At 34.9% G+C, this 15,877-nt stretch overlaps 1 protein-coding gene across 1 annotated transcript; it reads right to left on the reverse strand.

The window, feature by feature from the left end:
• Window positions 1–5,813: 5,813 nt before the first annotated feature.
• On the reverse strand, window positions 5,814–8,271 carry LOC127092747 (serine--tRNA ligase, cytoplasmic). The gene is made up of 4 exons (XM_051031637.1): window positions 8,127–8,271; window positions 7,875–8,058; window positions 7,299–7,478; window positions 5,814–6,782 (listed from the first exon to the last, which is right to left on the reverse strand). Exons 2-4 carry the CDS (start codon window positions 7,917–7,919, stop codon window positions 6,573–6,575), a joined length of 435 nt encoding a protein of 144 aa, XP_050887594.1. The 5' UTR covers window positions 7,920–8,058; window positions 8,127–8,271; the 3' UTR covers window positions 5,814–6,572.
• Window positions 8,272–15,877: the final 7,606 nt, after the last annotated feature.

Consider the following 15,877-nt stretch of genomic DNA (forward strand, 5'->3'; position numbering starts at 1 on the left):
TTTGTTTCTGGTTTACCGAGGACAAGTAAGAATTTTGAAGCTATTTGGGTGATTGTTGACAGATTGACAAAATCGGCTCATTTCATTCCGATCAGAATGGGTTATCCGTTAGAGAGATTAGCCGAGTTGTATATTGAGAAGATTGTAAGTTTGCATGGTATTCCGTCGAGTATTGTTTCGAACAGAGATCCTAGATTTACATCGAAGTTCTGGGAAGGTTTGCAGAGGGCTTTGGGAACTAAGTTGAGATTGAGTTCTGCATATCATCCGCAGACTGATGGTCAGACTGAGAGGACGATTCAGTCACTGGAGGATCTTTTGAGGGCGTGTGTTTTGGAAAAAGGAGGTGCTTGGGATTGTTACTTACCTTTGATTGAGTTACCTACAACAATAGTTTTCATTCGAGCATTGGTATGGCACCATTTGAAGCTTTGTATGGTAGGAGATGTCGGACGCCTTTATGTTGGTATGAGTCCGGTGAGAGTGCTGTGGTTGGACCGGAGATTGTTCAGCAAACTATGGAAAAGATTAAGATGATTCAGGAGAAGACGAGGATTGCTCAGAGTCGTCAGAAGAGTTATCACGACAAGAGGAGAAAGTCACTTGAGTTTCAAGAGGGAGATCATGTGTTTCTTCGTGTTACTCCGATAACTGGGGTTGGTCGAGCTTTGAAGTCGAAGAAGTTGACACCTCGATTTATTGGTCCTTATCAGATTTTGGAGAGGATAGGGGAAGTAGCCTATCGTATCGCTTTACCGCCGTCACTTGCGAATTTGCATGAGGTTTTTCATGTGTCTCAGTTGAGGAGGTACATTCATGATCCGTCGCATGTGGTCCAAGTAGATGATGTCCAGGTGAGAGATAACCTGACTGTTGAAACATCACCTACGAGGATTGAGGATCGAGAGTTGAAGCAGTTGCGGGGTAAAGAGATTGCTTTGGTAAAGGTAGCTTGGGGAGGACCAGCAGGTGGCAATGTGACTTGGGAACTTGAGAGTCAGATGAAAGAGTCCTATCCAGAGTTATTCGCTTGAGGTATGTTTTCGAGGACGAAAACTCTTTTAGTGGGGGAGAGTTGTAACACCCCGATAAAATAAGATAATTATTTAATTTAAGTTAATAATATATTTATTAATTTAATTAAATAATTGGAATTAATATTATTGGATTATTTTATTATTATTATTATTGGAATAAAAGTTGGAATTAGAAAAGGTCCCATTTGGTAAAAGGGTTATTTTCACGTGAAAAGGAAAAAGGGACAGAAAAGTGGAAAAAGGGCTAAGAGCCAGAGAACAAGGGTTGAAGAGAGGAAGAGCTTGAAGCTGCAGGATTGCCGGATTAACTCAGGTAAGGGGGGTTTATCATCGTTTAATGGGTATTATGGGATAATATGTAATGGGTAGTGATAAACCATTGATTTACCTCTGAATTGAATGATGCATGATGAAATTGTGAACCTTTGGGATGAACGAATCTGGATTAAAATTGAAGGAAATTCGTAGGAATTAGATGCAATAGTGTTAGAAATTGTGAGATCGAATAGGTTATGATTCGTGTTAGATAATATGAACGATTTTTGTGAAAAATTGGACTGTGGAAGGTTGAATTGGATAGATCTCGTAGCAGAGAAGACCATAGCAGATCTGGAAATCTGGTTTCTGGTCATACGCGTATGGCACTAGGCAATACGCGTATGAGATGGTCTGGTACGCGTATGGCACTAGGCAATACGCGTATGGATGAGGAAGATGATGTTTTGAACGTAGTTTGGTCTCTGTTGGTACGCGTATGGGGAAGGGATACGCGTAGCATACGCGTATGAGATGGTGTTACGCGTATGGGATTTGGTCAGGAGATGGGCCATACGCGTATGAGACTAGGCAATACGCGTATGGGCAGACTTGTGATTTTCTTGAGCTGTTGTTGTGCAGTTTTTAGCTGTTCAGCTGAGTAATGTGATTTAGCTGATGTATGATATATTAGGGAACATTCCCCGTTGTTTTGAGTAGTACAGGTATTAGTAGAGTGTGCTAATACTGTGGTTGTTATTTGGCATGATATGATATGCTTATGTGATAAAATACTGATGATGTGTGATGGTATGCATGATGTTGTGAATGTATCAGTTATGTGTGCATTTGTGAATAGACTGTTTTATGGCTTAGAGTGTGAGCATATGTCTATTCTTGAATTGTTGTTGATGATGTAGCATTGCTAGGTGATTAGCGTGCATAATGTGGCCTTTATGGTGGTAGCTAATTCCCATGGTGAGGGATTAGTGATGTTAGTCATTTGGACTGTTTTGATGTTGCATGCTAGGTGAATTAGCGTGCATAGCATGGCCCTTGGGGTGGTAGCTAATTCCCATGGTGAGGAATTAGTGATGTGAGTCACTAGGTCTCAAATGAGTGGGACTAGTGAGCTTGGTAGCCGTACCTGGATTTGGTCGGTGAGGTTGAACTATATGTTCACGAATAGTCGGTACCGCATGCATGGAGTCTCATTGCATAATATGTGTATGACGTATAATATGAATGGATGTATTCCAATATTATACGTGTGTTTGTGTTGATATTGAGTATGAGCATGAATTGTATTGGTATTGAGTATGATATTTGAATTGATGTGCCGTTACCGAATGTGTGATGTGATTAGGGTGATTAATGTGTTAAATTACTTGGCATTACATATTAATTTATAATGCTTATTATATCGATTGAGAAACTCACCCTTACAACTATTTTTCAGGTAACGAGCAGTGATTGAGTAGAAGCTAGTGCTTGGAGTCTAGTGTAGTCTCCTTAGTGGGTCGTGCTCTGATAGATGTAACATCGGGACGGGATGTTTTACCTTATTGAATAATTTTACATGCAACATGTTACATGTTTTACATGATTGATGAGATTTCTATCCGCTGCGTTTTATGCAAAAATGCTTACGTTTTGAATTAATAAAAGAGCATGACAGTTATATTGTTGAATGGTGTGAAATATTGTGTGACACCCTTAATTGCATATTTACTCTGATTGAGATATTGTTATTTTAATTAAATATTTGGGGGTATTTTAGAAGGGTGTTACACCCTACGCCAAGCTTAATTCAACATTCTGAGTTTTTTTTGTCTACAAGTGGTTTGTACCTTGCAGGCAGTTTTTATCATTTGTCTAATTTACATGCTTAATAGATTCAAGTTATAAAAAAATCACTTGGCATTGACATCATAATAATAGTAATGTATCTAGTTTTCTGTCAACCTGAATGTTGATGGTTTGGCATCATAATAATAGTAATGTATCTAGTTTTCTGTCAACCTGAATGTTGATGGTTTGGCACCATAATAATAGCAATGTATCTAGTTTTCTGTCAACCTGAATGTTGATGGTTTGACACCATAATAATAGCAATGTATCTAGTTTTCTGTCAACCTGAATGTTGATGGTTTGGCACCATAATAATAATAATAGCAATGTATCTAATTTTCTGTCAACCTGAATGTTGATCGTTTGACACCATAATAATAGCAATGTATCTAGTTTTCTGTCAACCTGAATGTTGAAAAAAAGAATAATTATTTGGATAGACATATGGAGATGTGAATTCTAAATAATTAATCAATTCAGCATTGCTTCTGTTGCTATGCTTACATAATTGTACAAATAGATTAGGTCATCATAGTTTCAAAACCTCTTGTGGAAATATTTTAAAATAACGAAAAGTCCAATTTAGTGTAGCTCATTAAATTAACAACAAACAGTATAATGAAGAAATAAATCGAGTGCAACATATATTATGTGATCACCTATAAGAAGGTGCACCATGTCACTAACTTTATATATTTTAATAAAATATTAAAAGGTTCAGGTCACCAATATGATGACAACCAGTTTATATAAGGTTGGTTTTCTCCGCTTATCATTGCCTCTAAGCATTTCTGAAGATACCACCATGTCTTTCTATTCTTAAATATACCATCAATATTCTCTTCTCTTGTCACCTTCTCCTAAGATTTTAATTCACCCTTTCTCATAACCAAAACTTTTATTACTCACTATCTCACTCGTAAAAGTTTCAATGGATCATGAAACCATCACTGCTAAGCTAAAGCTCAAGCCATTGGAAATCATTTTAAAGCTTTGCAGATAAAGTGAAAATATTTCCAGTTTAGTGAGGAGAACAATTTGGAAAGTTGGAAAAGATGATCCATGAAAAGTGGTTCAATCTTTAAAAGTTGGTCTGGTTTTGACACTAATTACTTTGTTGTATCTTACGGATCCATTGTACAAAGGGATAGCAAAAAATGTTGTGGTGACTGTCAGTCATGACTGTGGTGGTTGTGTGTAGTGGAATGGTGATTTCATCCTCTATTGTGATCTCTGCAATTGTGTCTTTAATTTTTGCACTAGTTAATCTCTCTTTAAATTGTTGCTGCAGCTCAATACTATCCTTGGGATCATGTTCATAACTTATCGACCTTGGAGGATCTCTCCCATAAAGAGCTTTGAATTGAGTCATATAGGTACTAGTATGAAATGAAGAGTTATATCAATACTCTGCCCATGCCAGTGCCTTAGCCCGACCTTTAGGATTGTTAAAACTAAAGCAACGCAACATCTCTAGACACTTATTCACAACTTCAGATTGACCATCAGTTTGTGGATGGTATGAAGAAGTCATGGATAGTGTAGTGCCCATGCAATACAAACAGTTGCTGCCAAAATTTGCTAGTAAATACTTTATCTTTATCTAGTACAATTGATTTTAGCAGTCCATATAATTTCACCACATTGTTCATGAAAGCCCCGGCCACAGTTTTACTAGTGTAGTCAGTTTTTATTGGCATAAAATGTGCATATTATGTCAATCTATCCACAACTACCAATATCACCGTAAACCCAAAAGATAATGGCAAACCAGTTATGAAATCCATTGTAACATCCTCCCATACCTGATTGGGAATCGACAAAGGTTGTAGCATCCAGCTGGTAATGTGTTGAGGTGTTTAGCTTGTTGGAAAATAACACATTCCGCAATGAACTTTTGCACATCTTTTCTCATGTTGGGCCAATAGAATTGAGCGGAGATACAAATCGTAGTTCTTGTGATGCCAACATGTCCTCCAATTGGAGAGGAATGATATTCAGTGAGTATCTATTGTATCAGTGGACTCTCTGCAGGAATCACCAGCCTATGTTTCCAATATAGCAAACCTTCTCTCACCATATACTGACCATCCGACACCGAATGATTATTGCATTGCTGAACAATATCTTGCAAATGAGCATTAGCAACTACTTTCACTTTCACTTGCTGCAACAGAGAATTTTCAACAGAAGACCCCGACAGGGACATAACCCAAGACAGGACATCAGCAACTTGATTATCTTTGCCTGGTTTGTATTCAATTTGGAAGTCATAACCAACAAATTTGTGCAACCATGCTTGATGTTCTGGAGAATGCAGAGACTGATCCAATAAACTTCTCAAACTCTTTTGATCCGTTCTCAGAATAAATTTATGACCAAGTAAATAATGCTTGAACTTAGCCAATGCAGCAGTAATAACATGAAACTCACGAGCATATGCAGACCGTAACTGCATTCTGGGTGCTAGCTTTTTTTTCTTATGTGGATATTACTTTTCCCAACACTTTCATTATTCTTATTCTTATGAGGATATTACTTTTCCCAACTCTTATGAGGATATTACTTTTCCCAGAACTCTAATCCCATAATCCAGATGGCAATAAAAATAAACATGTTTAGCCATTTTTGTCACAACCTTTAATGCAAAATGCAAAACTAGACGTTCGATGCAGGGTCTAAACCTTTCACAATGTTTAAAACAAACCCAACTTTCACAATGTTTAAAACAAACCCAACAAAGCCAATAAAACACAAGGTTTATAGATTAATGAGTTACACAATATGACATAATGCAATTAAGCCTTCGATTTCTTCCCTTTGGCTTCGTTATTTGGTTTGTTCTTGAAGGGCAGGAGTGTCTTTCCATCCATGAATGGCCTGAGGACTTCTGGTATCTCTAAGCCTTCGATTTCTTCCCTTTGGCTTGGCTTCGTTATTCAGTTTGTTCTTGAAGGGCAGGAGAGTCTTTCCATCCATGAATGGCCTGAGGACTTCTGGTATCTCTAAGCCTTCGATTTCTTCCCTTTGGCTTTGTTATTCGGTTTGTTCTTGAAGGGCAGGAGAGTCTTTCCATCCATGAATGGCCTGAGGACTTCTGGTATCTCTAAGCCTTCGATTTCTTCCCTTTGGCTTGGCTTCGTTATTCAGTTTGTTCTTGAAGGGCAGGAGAGTCTTTCCATCCATGAATGGCCTGAGGACTTCTGGTATCTCTAAGCCTTCGATTTCTTCCCTTTGGCTTGGCTTCGTTATTCAGTTTGTTCTTGAAGGGCAGGAGAGTCTTTCCATGCATGAATGGTCTGAGGACTTCTGGTATCTCTAAGCCTTCGATTTCTTCCCTTTGGCTTCGTTATTCGGTTTGTTCTTGAAGGGCAGGAGAGTCTTTCCATCCATGAATGGCCTGAGGACTTCTGATATGACATAATGCAATTAAGCCTTCGATTTTTTCCCTTTGGCTTCGTTATTCGGTTTGTTCTTGAAGGGCAGGAGAGCCTTTCCACTAATGAATGGCCTGAGGACTTCTGGTATCTCTACCCCATCCTCCTTCTGGTTGTTCTCTAGTATGCAGCACATGGTCCTCTCAGTAGCAGTGAGAGTAGAGTTCAACAAATGAACGTATTTCTTCGCTGGATCATTGCTCTGCAACAGGAAAAAATATGCAAAAAGCTAACAGTCAAAATTATGAAATTAAAGTCTTGTAAACCATATTGCCCATGGCAAACCATATGTATGCAGTCATTGACACACATAATTTCAGAAAGTATAACAATAAAAAATCAAGTCTTATTCCATTTAGTGTGGTCTACATGGATCAAATTATACCATAATGTCCCTAGGTCTTCCTCTATCTCTAGTTGTTTGACTCATCTTCATCAGATAAACTCTTCTTACAACAAAATATGAAAGTCTTCCCTCTACATATAAAACCATCTAAGACTATTTTTCACAATTTTTCTACTATAGATGTTACCCCAACACTCTCTAATATTGTCATTTCTAGTCATCCTCATCTCTCCTACACTTATTACGGGAAATAACTCTCAATCTCTCTCTGGAAATGAACTTCATCCTAAAGTAATTGAATAACACTATTTAATAAAGCTATCAATTAGATGTAATGACGCCATCAATATAATGAACTTGGGCATTACTGACCTTTTTCTGTCCAAATCGAATTTCTAATTTTCTGGCCTGGTAGTCAGTATAATTTGAACAGGATACCAACTCCCTGTAAGTTTGAGAAGCTGGAAACCATGCTTCAAGATCATACTTCTTCGCAGCAGCAGCATTTAAAGCACCAGATACAATGGAAACAATTTGATATGGAATGTTCAACTGCAGTAAATAAAATATAATTACATAAGAGAAGGAAACTAAAAAGGAGGGCGAAGAAACCAATCAATTTAGGTTGAAAACAACCAAGATAACAATGTCTATGCAATGGCAACAGCAAGATGAAATAGAATGAGGTGATGAAAGAGGACGGGACAAACATACAACAAAGTCCTACATGTCAAACCTTACAAGAAATATTGAGATGTATTAAATATTCCCCTCTTTAAATGTGTTTGACATGTCATTTAGTTTAGAATATAAATTCTTGGTGTAACAAACATTGTAACTAACTTACGAAGAAAGAGAAAACAGTTATGAGAAAACTCAATTCTCTCATAGATTTCTAATAAGCGCTCAAATAAAAAAATGGCTTTATTATGAAGGACATTGTCGTACCGCCTTGTAAAATTCCTCGGAATTCTTAAGCATTTCCTCGTGCATGACCCATGAATTATTGTCATGTGGGGAGGTAATGCAAAACTGCTCTACTTTCTCAAATTGGTGAACTCGAAATAGTCCTAGAGTATCTCGACCATGAGATCCAACTTCTCTACGAAAGCAAGTTGAATATCTAGCATACCTGCAGAAAGTATGTTTCCAAAATTAAAAATATAACATAGTTTTCCGATGTGACTAAATTCATGTTACCTAAGGGGTAGCTGGGTAGGCTGGATCGTTCCATCTATATGATATGCACAAAGCGGCTGCTCTGATGTTGCAATCAAATATTTGTCATCTCTTTCAGAAGTTACCTAATATAATATGACCAGATCAGAAGAAAAGATTGGGGTGGTCTTGTTAGTATGCATTGAAAAATTCTTATTTGGTGGCCTCAATCTCAAAAACATATAACTACTTATAATATATTTAATAATGCCATTCCTAAAATAATCATATTAATACAAGTTTTCTTTTTGAATAGCTTATCTCATTGAACAAGTTTTCATGAATATCACTTTTTAGAATGCACACATTTTTTACGTCAAGAAAAGAAAAAAGAATGCATTTTAGTGAGATAGAAAAATTAACCACACTTAACTAAATTTCTCGGTGTGAGGTTAGATGCTTTTGTTTAAAATTGAGACAAAGCCAGTATGCTTGTTTTGAAGTTTTAGCCCGGAAAAGGAAATCAATTCCTTTACAAAAAATTTAAATAAAAAATATAATGAGACAAAGGTGGAATTTTTGTCCTCGTGAATGATGATAAGTCAACCGGATTTTTTTCTTTTTGAATGGCAAATTGTTAGTGGTTGAGTATTAGTATATATTTACACCCTTTGCCATGACTAAAACCCTGGGCCTCCAACTCCTTTTAACCCTTAATTCAATCATGTCAAGTCAATTAAATCAACAAAAAAAAACACTACTATGATAATGTCAATGGCAATTTGGCACCTTAAAGAGACAAAGTATACGAATCTTAAAATTAAATTATAAGCTTGCAATACACTATCTTACGGTATTCCTTAGTTACTCTATCTCTCATCAATCTGTCCTTTTGTGTGTGACCCTGTAGGTTTTCGCGGCATTGACAATTATATTAAATCACACATTTAACATAATAAACACTGAGCGGTATCTAGCAACACATCACTGCTACCCAAGATACGAAAATGTCATGTGATCTGACAAATCCTTTTGTGATAATACTTATGTGTATAATTATCCTTTTGCCCTTATGTCTATATTGAGCACAAGGCATAGACCGTGTCATCCTTGTCCAGTTCAATATTGGGCCCATAGACATTTATTCTGTTACGCAGGATGGGCAAATTCCATCTAGGTCACTCATGTCCCTTAGCATGCTTCGCGGAGTACCCATCAACTGTCTTTATGGTCATCCAGTTATGGACAACGTTTGATCAGCAATAAGACACTCGACTCTACATCTAGGATCCATAGTGGTTTCAGGTCGAAGGGTGATATACACCATTATCACCATGAGAATAACTTATGACACTTTGCATAACATTCTATATAGTATTCTCATAGCGGGTCAATCCAATATAAATATTACTCTTAATATTCATACCTATGTTTAAGACTTGATAACTCCTTATCCATGATCCATGAGATGTGATCATCAGTCTATATACATAATAGTCTTAACTCTTTAATGTTATCCCACTTCACAATAAAGCTCGACTACGGATACTTTAAGAATAGTGTCCTTATATTTAATGTGATCTCATGATTAAGTCACACTTGATACATTAAACGGACTAACTATTCTAGGGACTTTATTAAACCAACATAATAAAGAAAAAGTCTTTTATTATTAATAAATAATTCGATACAAGTACCAAAAGTATTGACCTCTAGGGTTTACACCAACATCATCTCCGTAAATACCTGACATGCAAAAGTGACAAATATATCAAAATCCTGCCCCAAACCTCCGAAGATGCATCTCTAGAATATTCATCGGGTTGCTCAAACATCAATATATTTGTTAAAAATACTCGAAGATGCATCTCCATAATAAAATTTTTATTTACTCTAAGGTGACACTTATTTGATGCGTCATAAGATGGTGCAAGAGTGCATCCAGAAATGTATCTTCAAAATCTAATGAGCATTTTAAATTTTTTATAACGTGTTTTTCCATCCCATAAGGTGGGATAAAAAATTTCTTTTTTTACGGGACCCAGACACATTACTCCATAGTCCATATTAGGCTATCACTATATTATATATCCTGGTCCAGTAGTATTCATATGTGTAGTTGTCAACTTGCCATTTTTTTTTTCTATTATTATTATTTATTTTACTGTAAAAAACCAAAATAATATAAAAATATATTATAAATATTTTGATTAAATTTTAAAATTATAATTATACTGATAAAAGTGTGTTAATATTAATAAAGATTAATTGATATATTATGTTAGTGTGGAAAAATTTATGTGGTTGGGAAATCACAATCATACGTAAGCGATATTTTATATTTACTTAATAGAAAAGTAAAAAATACTTATAAAATTTAATAATAATTATGATTAATTGACAATGTAAAATATATTTACACTGTCATAGATATCAATTCAATTCTTTTATATAACTTGCATAATTTATATATAACTTTTGGAATATACAGGATAATTTATTAATTTTTTTAATTAATTTACATGTAAATATAAATATTATAAATTAATATTATATCTCATTCCATTCTATTATCCTTTTGTCATTGTGTCAAGATATTGGGTTTTAGCTTTTGAAAAAAAATGGATTATTTATTATATTTCTAAAAATAACTTTTATAAAATATTTTAAATATTAAAAAATTATTTTTTATAAATTAAAGACTATACTTTAAATATTAAAAAGTAATTTTTATATTTTTATATCTTATAACATAAATATACATTATTAAAGATTAAAACATAATCAGAATTATAAATTTTTCAAAAAATATGTTTCCAAAATGATTTGAGTTTAATGAATATCCTTTGATAGTGTAAAATAATTTTGCACTTTCCTCAAATAGAAATATATTACTCATTCATGTCATACCACTAACTTGAAAATGTCCATGTCCAATTCCAAAGAAAACCCTAAAAGGAGATCTTGAAAAGTGCAAATTGAGGGGTGAGTTTGATTGCAACTTGTTTCATCTGATTATGGTTAATCTATTTATTTTAATGTTCATTGTTAATATTTGTTGATAATGTTGATTTTGTCTCCAAATTTGTAGGAATTGACAAGTTGTAAGTTGTTCATATGAGATGATGAACTTGATGGTCATCCTCCATATGTTCTTACCATAACACACTAACCCATAAATTTCTTGAAGAATTCCAATGAAGCATCAACATACACGGTCAAAATACTTTGCGTTTGCAACTGCTCAGAGTTTGTGAAGGATATTACTATCATTATCAAAGACTTTGAGTGTAAGAGAAAAGAGAATATAGAGATGAATTTGGACAATGAAAGGAATAAAGGCAAGTTATTTAAGTTTTTGTTGAGTGTCTTTTGGATTATGTTATTTGTGAAGGTGACAAGATATACAAGAAATTGGGGTTTGAATTGGGTTTCCAAGATTAAAAAAATTTCTAGTTCAAACACCCAAAGTAAAACCAAGAGTAAAAATAAATGAACACAATTATTTTTATACTGGTTCACTACTAACGAAGTTAATCCAATTCATTCGTCAAGGTGATTTTGCCTTCTCAATAAGGACTTAATCTACTATAATCACCAGATTATAGACACACAAAGACTACTCATCTTTGTCTTCTCGAGTATTTAGACTAAACCCTAGTCACTCAAGGAAACAATCTCAAACAAAGAGATACAAGTATTTATGTTTACAAGGATGCTTCAAAAAGCATATTACACAAAGTTTAAGTACAAAAAAATATGAACATAATAACGAATAAAAACTATATATGTGTTTTCTATATATACTCATAAAAATAGTATGTTCAGCAAAAGCATTGTATCGTGAATAAAGTAATGTAGTATAGCAAAATTAGCAGCTTCATTCATTCTTCCAAGTCTCCTTTATATAGGCATGAAAAGATCTGTTGGAGGGTAGAATGAACATCTTCATAATGAGATGCCGCCTTATATAACAGTATGTCAGGGTGAGGGACAAAATGGTATAAATAATATAGTCCTTACTCCATGAAATCAGCATAGTGGAAGGAATATTTGATATTGTACTATATATTATTTTTCTCACATAAAACCTTTGATCTTATCTTCTAATCTTCATAGGCTTCTGAGTAAATGTTGTTGAAGCATGTTTAGAAGGATCAAGAGACTGGTTGAGAGAAGCTTTAAAATCTTATCTTCAGAGTCTTGACACAGTTCCTCAGAACCTGGTCTTTATAACTTGTTCTTCAAAATCTTGGGAGCTTGATAACCTTCAGAGGTTCTTCTATTAGAGTCATAATCAGAAGCTTTAACAAAAACATTCATTAGAATCATTGTCTAAGAGCATTTTCGAACTTAATGTAATCTTATGAAGCACGCTTATGTATCTCTTCAGAGTCAAAGTGTGTTGAGTCCAAAGTCTGATAACATTACACGCCAATTATTCAAAGTCGGAACATGTTAGCAAAAGCTACACACTAGACAAAACCATTAGGCTACAAAATTGTTCTCTAACAAATAACATATTGTTATCATCAAAACTAAATGTCAGATGCATGACCAAATCTTATTCTTACAATTTGCATACTTCATATATCAATCATGGTAATAATTCATGATACTATACTTTTTCCAAAAGGTATAATTCAAGTATAAATATTTGTGGATTCATATTTTTAAATTTCACCTCTACCTAACAATTCAAATGCATATATTTCTCAATTTTCATCTAAGTTCCTTGAGCCAAAAACTTAGTGAAACTTTCTGCATAAACTTTTACAGCATCATTAAAGTTTCATTCTCAAGTTCGGAGTACTTAAGTATTATACTTGTGAATTGTTTATTTGGAAGGGAAGATCAATTCTCATTATTGGTACAAGTATAAAATATTCTTCATCATTTATTCAAATTTTGTATTGTTCACTAAGTGTTAGTGATCATTGTATTCAACTGAAACTCGTGTGCTTTCTCATGTATGTTGTAACATCAAAAGGTGGCGTGCCTTTGTGATTGTGTTAGATAGTTAAGAGAGTCAAGTTGATCGACTGTAACGTATCTGACATAGTGAAATCTATTACGGGGTATGAGGGGACTAGAGTACCTTTATTTTGAAAGGGGAACCAGGATATATCTTGGTGTTCTTTATTAGAACAAGATTTGGTTCTGCATCTATACCTTTAGTTTTTATGATAACAATATTGTATTTGTGTGAGAACAATTTTGGTACCATAGAGGTTTGTTATTGTGTAGCTTTAACAACCAGTTCTGATTCTGAATATATGATGGGCAATTGTTAGGGACCAATTAGTACTACTTTTTATATCATTTTATTGGTCCCTTTTACCAAGTTTTTATGTAATTACACACTTTTATTCTCACTATTTTGTATAAATGCAATTAGGTTTAATTTATGTTGTTTTGAATAGTTATTTCACATATTTGTTAGTTTTGTAGAATTTTTGGATAAGAGAGCTTTGGAATGCATAATCATAATTTGGAAGAAGTGTTGAATGCAATTTGGAGGCATAATTTTTAAGAATACCACTTGGAAGACTAATTGGATGAAGCTTGCAAGGCAAGGAAGCTGAAGTAGCTTCAGTTCGCGCCGCGAACTCCCTTCGTGCCGCGAAGCTTGCGAATCCAGCAAGCTGTTTTGGCCAAGTGTGCTGTTTTCAAGGCCAACTGTGTTTTGCCATTTTTGTGTCTGTCTTAGGGGGGCTTTTTAGCTTTAGATGAAAATGATCATTTTAGGAAATGTCAACCCTTTTAGAAAATCAGATTGGAAATTGTTCATTAATTCACACATTCATTGATAGTTTGATATTTTTGTAAGAAAAAAACAGAGTTTTATTCTCCATTGCATTTTGGTTTCCAAAATGATGATGAGGAGCTAAACCCCATTTTGTCAAGATTGGAGGTAGTAGCTATTCCTATTTGTGTATGTATTTCATTTGACTCTTATATATGATAAAAGATTGTTGATGTATTGAATGATATTTTTGCCCTAAGTTGAATATCAGATTTGAGTAGTTGTTGAAAGAGATTATTTAAGTCTTGACAGAAAATATGTTTTCAAGTAGTGAATAAGTTGTAGAGATAGATTTATTCACTACTCTTCTTTTGTATCAACCATTAAAGATTGCTATATTGATAGTTAGGTGGAGAGATCGTCTAAGGATCAATATAGTGATTATCACAATATCATTTAGACATAAATGATATTGAGAGGATACTTGAACATCATCAATAATCTTAAATCTATATAGTTATCATAAGGAATCATAAGCACTTGGAATAGTGAACTCCAATCTTGCCAAGCTTTTGCATTTGATTAAAACCATTTTATTGTTTTAGTGACATTTTACTCAAAAGACAACTTTCCAAACAAAACAACTTGGTTACTTTCTAAACTTATAACAATTTGGATTATAGAACGACAGTAATAACAACCAATCTCTGTGGATACGATATAAAAATATTTGCCGAAAATATACTTTTCAACAAATTGGCGCCGTTGTCGGGGATTGGTGTTCGATATTACAAGTATTGCAATAATTCATTGTTTTAAGTTTTGTTACTTTTATTACTATCCCTCTTGTGTTTCACTTGGTTTGTTAGTTTTGTAGATTCTAGTGCATGCGAGGAAAAGCTACCGAGGAGCAATTTCAATTCGATCCCGAAATTGAAAGAACGCTTAGGAAGCTCAATAGCAAAACACGAAGAAGAAGGAAACTAGCTGAAGAGAGGAACCGGAGAGAAGAAGCATCTACTTCCGCACTTGTTCAAATCGAAGAAGTGGTTGTAGAGGCTTGTGACGAAAACACGACGGATGACAATCGTACCGAAATATCCGCTAATAGTCCAAGAAGGAATGCTCAATTTGCCCGTGGAGGAAGAAATACGGAGATGAAGACCGGAATCCTCCAACTTCTCTATGCAAATCCATTCACCGGAATGGACCATGGAGATCCATATACCCATCTCATCAAATTCTATGAGATTGCGGGTTCTACGGGAATTGATGAAACGGGTGAAGAGGCATTATTCAAGAGGATGTTCCCACACTCCTTAGTGAGAAAGGCAAAAGAGTGGTACCTTGATCAAGCACCAAGAGTGATGACGGATTGGAATTTACTAGAAGAAAAGTTCTTAGAAAGATATTTCCCTCAATCCCGATTCATGGAAGCCAAAATGGCTATTGCGGTATTCACTCAAGGAAGCAACGAGTCTCTAAGTGAGGCTTGGGAAAGATTCAAGTCAATGTTGAGGAAATGCAAGGGTCATGGTTTTGATGAGCTCACTCAAATCCATATTTTTCTAAATGGGCTCCAATCAACTCACAGAACACTTTTGGATGCTACTGCAGGTGGCTCTCTTATGTCAAAGAATGCTGAAGAAGCTAAAGTCATGATTGACCGGATGACACTCAATGATCGTCAAAGTCAACATGACCGTAGCCCTTCACAACGTAAACCGAGAGTTCTTGAGTTAAATACCAATGATGCCATTCTTGCTCAAAACAAGCTACTCTCTCAACAAGTGGAGTTGCTTACTCAACAAATGGCCAAGCTTCCACAGCAAATGAAGGAAATTCAAGGGTCTCAAGTTCGACATCAAGTAGCATGTTGCGAATTATGTCAAGGAGATCATCTTACTGGTTTTTGTCCTCCACTAGAAGAAGTGAGTTATGTGAACAATCAAAATCAAGGCTATCAAAGGAACAATCAAGGTTATCAACCATCAAGGTTCAACAACCAAAATTTTCAGCAGCAAAGTCCTTATCAACACCCAAATTC

This window comes from Lathyrus oleraceus, chromosome 6 (genome assembly GCF_024323335.1).
Source record: "Lathyrus oleraceus cultivar Zhongwan6 chromosome 6, CAAS_Psat_ZW6_1.0, whole genome shotgun sequence".
Classification (NCBI taxonomy): domain Eukaryota; kingdom Viridiplantae; phylum Streptophyta; class Magnoliopsida; order Fabales; family Fabaceae; genus Lathyrus; species Lathyrus oleraceus.

Coding starts and splice junctions, on each gene's coding strand:
- LOC127092747 (XM_051031637.1), bottom strand. CDS start 7,919: ATGCACGAGGAAATGCTTAAGAATTCCGAGGAATTTTACAAGGCG. Junction 7,479..7,874: donor CCGAGGAATTTTACAAGGCG/GTACGACAATGT, acceptor TATTTACTGCAG/TTGAACATTCCATATCAAAT. Junction 6,783..7,298: donor TTCGATTTGGACAGAAAAAG/GTCAGTAATGCC, acceptor TTCCTGTTGCAG/AGCAATGATCCAGCGAAGAA.